Source organism: Takifugu rubripes, chromosome 21, assembly GCF_901000725.2.
Source record: "Takifugu rubripes chromosome 21, fTakRub1.2, whole genome shotgun sequence".
Taxonomy (NCBI): Eukaryota; Metazoa; Chordata; class Actinopteri; order Tetraodontiformes; family Tetraodontidae; genus Takifugu; species Takifugu rubripes.
The window spans coordinates 17,883,825-17,891,956 of record NC_042305.1 but is presented as its reverse complement, the minus strand read 5'-3'; the positions used below and the strand labels follow the sequence as shown (position 1 = coordinate 17,891,956).

General features: G+C 47.7%; 1 protein-coding gene across 4 annotated transcripts in view; it reads left to right on the top strand.

Moving 5' to 3' along the window:
- The window catches only part of edil3a (EGF-like repeats and discoidin I-like domains 3a), a 68,563-nt gene that overhangs the window by 14,658 nt on the left and 45,773 nt on the right, over positions 1-8,132 (top strand). For 2 of the 4 annotated variants that reach the window (XM_029829807.1, XM_029829805.1), the window contains exon 2: positions 2,495-2,521. In XM_029829807.1, coding sequence (XP_029685667.1) covers positions 2,495-2,521 — 27 coding nt within the window. Of the gene's footprint in view, positions 1-2,491; positions 2,522-8,132 lie in introns of all 4 variants that reach the window. The other 2 variants (XM_029829806.1, XM_011615837.2) reach the window with 1 other exon arrangement.

The following is an 8,132-nucleotide window of genomic DNA, read 5'->3' as shown; positions in this document are numbered from 1 at the left end:
GTGTAAGATTTTCTTTAGTCATACTTTGTGTTTTGCTTCCTTCAGAGTTCCTGACGCAGTTGAATCCCTGTAAAATGAACATAGAATCCAGCATTATTATACCTTCAAAAACATTAAAATTAGTCATAATTAATGATACACTGAATATTGGTAAGATTTACTAGTTGATCTGTAAAGTGATTCACATCAGTACCGTATTTTTACCACAGCTGCCAGCGTTTTTACGTAAAAAACGGGATTTTTTTTACAGTGTATGTTTACGTGAAATGAACAAATCAAAATTATTTTCGATTGCAGATCTGCACATCGGCTGCGATTGTTGCAGTTTTATACCCGAGGGGGTCGGTGCTGTTGGGTTATTGATCTATATTCTGGTATTGGTTACCGGTTCTGCATGGAGTCTGTTTCTCCAACCCTGTAAAACAAGCGTTCTACAGCCATGTTGGACAATGACGAGAGGACCGTCTCCATAATAAAACCAGGGAATTGTGTGTATGTTGTATCAACACACCAGAAGCGTGTGTGTGTGTGTGTCTATATGTGTGTTTTAAGGCTTTTTTTGTCTAAACTGTGTCAGCTCCTCTATCTCATCTGAACACCTTGAGGCGATATCGGTCCTGTGCTGGACAGGCTGCCTCGTTCCCATTTAGATTATAGACGGTTATTATTGGCTCCTGGCTGCCAGTCAGATTAAACCAATATTTCCCAGGATGGAGGCTCGTCGGGCAAAAAGAGAGGACTTCTCCTGAGGAGGAGGAGGATGAGGAAGAGGAGGGAGATAGGTCATCTTAGAGGTCCTCTGTGTTTTAACATATTAGTAAAACCCAAACCCTCAGCATCCAAACTATCCCCATAACTCTAATCTCAAGCTAAACCCAATTCTAACCCAACCTAAAATCCACGTCTTCACCCTCAAACGATCATTTAAAGTCACAGGGAGCAGCCAGATTGGTGGTTCATAATGTCAGATTGGAGTTTTGCACAGCTGCCACTCAGCGTTTGAATGATCTGTGAGCTCAAAAGACGGAACCAGAATCCTTCATATCGTGTGCCTTTATTTTCATAAAGTGTGTTTTACGGGGGCGGGAATAGTCGTCACTACTCCGAGAAGTTTTTTCCTTACTTTCTTTACTTGTTTTTCTGTGTGTGTGTGTGTGTGTGTGTGTGTGTGTGTGTGTTAGTGTTGACCTCAGTGGTGAGAGGAGCAACAAAAAAAGGAAAACTTCACATTAGCCAGTGAAACATTCAGGCTTTTTTCCTTTTCACGTTGTCCCATGTGAAAACAGTTGTTGAAAACTGTTTTCGCTAACAGTCCAAACTTGTGTAACTCGTTGTTACACACAGTTCGCTAACGGACGCAGGCTGTGTTTATTCAGGAGTTTTACCTGAGGGGGGGCCGGAGGGGGCGGGTTCGCGTCTCTGCCTGAGCCAGAAGAGCGTTTAAATGCAACACAACAGGACGACAACACTGGTAATTAGTTCACCTCCCTTCAAGTCCTCCAGTTAATTACTATTAATTTTGTTACAAACGAGGGGGTTTTCTACGGCGATGAAATTTTCTCACGCCGTTCGATCGTGGAGATGATTGCTTGGCTGTGTCTACGAATGGCCTCGGAGTAAATGTCAGGAAATGTAACAGTGTAAACCCAATCCATAAGAGAATGGAGGGTTCCCATCCAGCCCTGGGTGCAACGACGCAACAGAATCATCGATCTGCAGCTGCGCACCTGCCTGCAGCGCTAACCTTCAATCCTGTCGTTGTTATGATCAATACGGGCCTGAAAAACCTCCCCTGTCCTGGCGCATCATCAACGCCACTGATGAAAAAGTAGACATGACCCTGAATCATTAAATCATGTTTTAATTAAAGCGGCTCATTGATAGTCATCGTTGGCCCCCGGAAGATAGCAGGCATCCATATCTGACACACAGCGCTGCGCCGTCCGTCCGTCCATCCGTCCGTCCCTCGACCCAACCCTGCGCAGATGCGTCTCTTGATTCTGCTCGTTTGCCTCGGTTAAACGCTCTTTGGGTACATTTCAGGGCAATTCTCAAGCGGTGGGGCTGATAGAACGTCGAGGTAATGATGGTCGATGGGCTAAATCCCAGACTTGGAGCCAAGGATGCGGCAAAAGCGTTGTGTTCCGATGCTAATCCTCCACTTCCTGTGGATATTAGTCAAAGGCCACGGTCCAGAACCCAGCAGGGTGAGCGGGTGGTGATAGGGGACGGCTCGTGAGAGCGGCGGGTGGCAGCAGTGTGGCGCATTGATGCCAGCAGGACTGGGAGCAGCAGCGGGGGCCTCTGGCCTCTCCTGCTCGGCGCTCCGTGGATTTTTGGGGATAACACATAAAAGGTTTGCGCGCATGTGGAGGCGCACGGTCCAATTAAGGCTCTGCTTGAATCAGCAATCTGCTGGATCGGGGAGTGTGGCACACTTTTAAAACGCATTAAATCTAATTTTCTCTTCTTCTCTTCTGCTTCTCAACAGCAGCAGATGGCGAGGAACCAACTTCAGAAGGTGGGAGGATTTTTTTTTTAATATTAATGTTCCATAATGTGATTTCCTCTTGTGTGCATGTGGTCATCATCATGGCCTCCATTTGCATATCGCCTCACTGATCATGGTCAGCAGCCGTGATTGTATAATTTGTTTATTACCGTCTCATTTAAATCTCCGATCGGGAGATCAGGTGATCTGGGGGTCTGGCTCGGCGATCGCTTCGGCCTGATTGCTTTTTACGGTGGCTCGCCTGAGTTTCTGAAGCCTTCCGTGGGGTTGATGTGATGCATTTGGAAGATTTGAGTCGCTCCTGTTCTAGGAAAAAGGTAGCGAAGCATCTGGAAAACCCTTCCCAGCTGCCGAGACTCCACCTGAAACAAGCTTCCATAGAGAGCAGCAACAGATAACGTCAAGTCTTCTTTTTATTCAGCTTTTTCCATTTAAATACCCGTCGTCTTACTGATTAAATATTTGAATAAATGTCACAAAAAATACTTTTAAGCTCTTGAAGATGATAAATCTGAGCCTGTGTTTGTGTGGCCGTCACCACTGAGGTTTGTACCCTGATTTAGGATGTTGTTCCGCCTGTATTTTCAGTCCTACCTTAATTCCTGCATTACTGTATGTTTCCCGTCAGCACAAGAAATTATTATCACAATCCAAGAGGAGCCGAATGGGCCGTGACTCGTGACCACTGACCTGGAACTGTACGTGGAGGGGAAATAGGACGGGGTGATGAGGGAGGCCAAATTCATTATGACAGCTTTGAAGTCATTTACCACATCAGCTGCTTTTTTCTCAGCCTTTACGCTCCGTCTTTGCAGCCTTTGTCTGTGCTCAGCCGCTCTCTATCTCTGACTTCCATTCTGGTTCGGATGGATTGGACCGTATTCGCGATAGGTCGCCATCCCGCTAGCATCTGAGGCTATTCGCCATTTAAAAGTGGAAGGGTGGCTTTGAGAGCAGGAGGAGGAATCTGCTTACTGCGCCAAACGTAAGAGGATATGAATTTAAATTCCCCTGACCGAGAGGAACAATGAAACAGGAGATTTGACTCTTTTATCGCCATATTTCTGTCTTTAAATTGGAGCATCTGGTAACAGCATCTCGGCTCTGATCATCCCGCCGTGTTGTGGTGTCATTTACAGAGCAGATCAGTTCTTTTGTTTCCTAATTCATGGAGAAATATAATATTCAGGAGCGTTTGTTTGGATGGAAGCACCCAGAACGGGTTGAGTAACCCCCCCCCCCCCCGGTGAGTGTCTCAGGCCATCGATCAGAAGTGGTCGGGGCTAAGTCAAGGTGACACGCGGAGCGCCGTTGAAGCTCCACGAGACCCGAAAATCAAATCAAATGTCCCCTTTGAGCAGTGGCCAGTAAATTCATGCTCCACTCACACCGAGGCCTGAGGATACGTCACGGATTCGAGGCGCACGTTTACCCATGAAATGGTACCGAATCTGCACTCCGATCCAGCTCGTAACCCATTTGAATGGATTATAATAAAAGCAAATACTGAAAACTAACATGAATCAAGTCAAACTGAATCAAATTGAAGTAATTTGCACGTTGTAAACAACTGCTGCAACAAGGTCGAATCCAGTCTTCGCTGGACGCTTTTCTGGATCTTTAAATTGACCTTTGAGTTACTCAGGGCTCACCTCTTTGCTGTGTACACGCATATATCAGGAGCATAAAGCACCAGACATCAATGAGGTCAATGACAAAATGGTGGATGTGACACCAAACGAAATCTAGAGGAACTTCTGAAGCAGCCTGGGAGCTCCAAATATCCCCGCCGGCCTCGGTGGTTTAATTGCTACTAAAGGTTAAGTGGACGATTCCAGTGACAGCCTCTTTACCAAACAGCGGTCTTCTGTTGAGGGGGGGGGGGGCGCTCTAATTATCTCACGTCTTGGGTTACAGGGCATTTTTTACAGTTGTTTTGGGTGGCGCTCACAACAGCACCGTGAAAATACGCAGTTAGAGAATCTGCCTGGTGGGTCAAGACCACGCTTTGGCATTTTCTTGGCAGTTTTGGCTCTAACAAGACGTCCTCCTTATCTGCTTCCAAGAATAACGATCTCTGGCACGACCTCTCCTTTTAGACATATTCCAAATCATTTGGCCGCTGCTGGATTCCTGCTACATTGCAGCCTGATCGCATTTGCCCGACTCTGTGAAATGCAGACGTGGAGCTGGTCCAGGGCGGAAAGGACCAGGAAGGAGAGCCGTTGGGGGCAGCATTGTGCCAGCATCCATCAGCGGGGGTGAAGGATGGGTGCAGTGACCATGATTCTGTCAACCAGTCGAGCCATTATTAAAAAAAGAGAGCGAGAGAGGGTTAAAAGAGGTTTGACACAATTAGGCCACCTCGTATTTCTCTGCTGGGAAGCGGGCGCACATTCAGCAGCCGTCTCACAGCCTCGCTCCGGCTGTTTTCCCACTCAGCCGGCTTTGGATTCTGCCCAAACTAACACCAGTAACGAAAACCAGGGCTACTCCAACCTAGAGTGGGGATGCTTCACTGAGTTGGATGGGAGCATGACTATCACAGCCCAGAGACTTAGACTGAAACCATGAGCTGTACAGGTCCTACTTCACTTCACTGGTGGAAACCGGGATGTCATTTGAGGGCTTGTTTGTTTGTTTGTTTTTTTGGTTTTTTTTGTTTTTTTTTGGGGGGGGGGGGGTTAAGCATTTAAGGCAGGTATGCAATGGTGTAAAGGCTTCTCCAGTGTATTTAGAAGACTGCGTCTGTGGAGAAGCTGGATGGATGGATGGATGGATGGATGGATGGATGGATGGATGGATGGATGGATGGATGGATGGGTAGATGGATGGATGGATGGATGGATGGATGGATGGATGGATGGATGGATGTTGGATGGATGGATGCATGGATGGATGGATGGATGGATGGGTAGATGGATGGATGGATGATGGTTGATGGATGGATGATGGTTGATGGATGGATGATGGTTGATGGATGGATGATGGTTGATGGATGGATGGATGGATGCATGGATGGATGGATGGATGGATGGATGGATGGATGATGGATGGATGGATGGATGGATGGATGGATGGATGGATGGATGGATGGATGGATGGATGGATGGATCATCATGGTAGGACTCATCACTACTGCATGATCCTGGAGGTCATCAGGTCATCCAGGCTGCAACATACATCCTGACGCCGTCTCGCCCCTGTCGCCCCTGGTGACCTTTATGGCTGCTGCCAGCTGAGCTGTGAGAGGACACGACGTCGTTTTAACCCTTAAGATGTCCGCCATCGCTGATTGATCAGCTGCCAGAGTAAACAACGGATGTTTTCCCTCAATTTAACCAAGGACGGCTGATTGATCGGCCTCTCTTTGAGGCCCGGTAAGAAATCACGGCACTGAGGCCGGACATGAGGCAGCTCACGTCAATCACGCCGGTTTGCTCAGCAGAGCAGCAGCTGAGAGCCGCCTCCTCCTGATGGACATTCTCCGTCCTCCCATCCCATAATGTCCATCAGGGGTCCTCCCTGAAGGAGGGAGATGATCCACCTCTGGAAAGGCACCTTCTCTAGTTCCCCCAGATAAAACTGGGAGGTTGTCGTCCGTCTGTTTAATGTGTCTCTGTAACGCGTGAAAGAATTCTCCAACGTAATTATCAGAAAAGCAATATTTTAATTTTGCACGACCACATTTTTCTTCACAAAGGGAGTAAAAATTGTTAACGCTCCCTGATCTTGAATTATTCATGCTGTTTAATCCCCATCCATCCGCATCACTGACAGGATGGAGGCACCAGCGTGCTGCTTCCTCTCTCAGGGTTCAGAGCCTCTCTGTTGACTCGCCTCCTGCCTCCTGCGTCCTGCGTCCTGCGTCCTGCGTCCTGCGTCCTGCGTCCTGTGTCCTGTGTCCTCGTCCTGCCTCCTGCTTGCATGCGATGCTTTTTCCATTAAGGAGGTTGTCGTATGGGCCGGCTGGGCTATAGATCCACCCGTCAAAACAGCTCTGAGACGTGTCACCCCGCTCTCCCTCGGAGAGCGAGGCCCCTGTGGATGCTATTATACGACTGAGCTCAGCTGATTAGCCGGCAGATTCATTAGCGCCGATCGAGGCCTCGGCTGACGCGCAGCGGCAAACGTTGCCAGGATGAATGTGAATCATGTCCAGGGGCCTCCTATTTCCAACAGTCTTGGTATTGACAGTAACCAGGGAGCCGCTGGTGTTTGTGTTTTCATTTTCAGGCAACGTGCTTTGTGAGTTGGAGCTGGTCTAAAATGGCAGCCGAGGCCGTATTGAACGCGCGGCTCGCCGCCGTTTATGGGCGATGGTCGCGTCTGTTCGTTTGTCAGCTTCAGCATGAGCTCGTTAGAGTCCCGGCAGTTAATGCCTCTTTATTATCCCGTGGACTTAAACAAGACACCCAGCAGCTCACCTGTTAATGACTCCAGCGATGAAGAGAGGCAGCTCTGAAACGGAAAGTCCATTAAACCGAGTCCGGCTTTTGTCTGTCGGCAGAAGCGAGCAGCGCCGGAGGCGGCGTCGGCCGTTCTGTTAAAGTTCATGCTGAGTTTGGTCCACACTCACAATAGCTCCCAGCTCCAGAACCTGAAAGTTCTCCTGGACGGATTGATGTTTTAAAGATGAGCCAGGCCCATGAGAATCTCTCTTCTTGTTATTTCCATCCGACCCAGCGACGTAGGTTAATTAGCTGATGTTTAGTTAAATATTTGTTTACTTATCTTTCTTATCACGTGTGTGTTTCTTTCACACGTTTTTTACCTCTATAATACGGAATGTGAACATGTGTTGTTGTTTTTTAAGGTTTTCAAGCAGCCCGTTTACACAGTAAATATCGATTTCTGGGGTTGTTTGAATATTCGAGTGATCACAAACATCACGTCCTTTAAATCAGTTATTCCATCTCCAGGTTTGTGGGGCATATAAACAGTCACTCTAATGTGCTTCACCTGTGTCCTGCTCCACAGTCTGTGTCACACCTTTGGCAACAGTCACGTTCACGTATCCTTCTGCTCATTGGATCGTTTATTATCATCTATTCTCTCACTACATTGAACTGGTTGCTTTTTTTTTTCTGGATTTCTTATTTTGGTCTAAGTTCTGCTGAAGTCGTCACAAATAAAGTTAACCTGCAGGTTAAGTTCAGCAACTAGTTGTAATTCTAATCACAATTGCTTGAAGGTGTTCTACATAATCTCCGAACCATTAAGGGACTGATGCGAAGCTCGCCGGCTAAACTCCAGCCTTGGAAAAAAAACCCAAAAAAACAAACAGTGGTCAATAGGTTGTTCCACACATGGGAATTCTCTTGTTATTTTGGCAAGAAGTTGCTCTGCAGACGGGTCTTTGCAGCCGTGACCTCAGAATAAAGCGCAGCATTAGCGCTGAGTGTGAATGCTAAACGTTTGCTCTGCAGACTCTTTAAGGAAGGTCGATATAGGAGGGAGAAGATATAGAAGATGTCGTCCCTCTGTGCGTCGGGCGCGGGTGCACGTGTGTGTTAACGGGAATGCCGGCTGTAGTTTGCCCCGTGGCTGAGCCCGCGTGTCGACTCGGTGCCGTGCGGATGAGGGGTAGCATTCCTGGAGGCGACATATTCATCGGTTT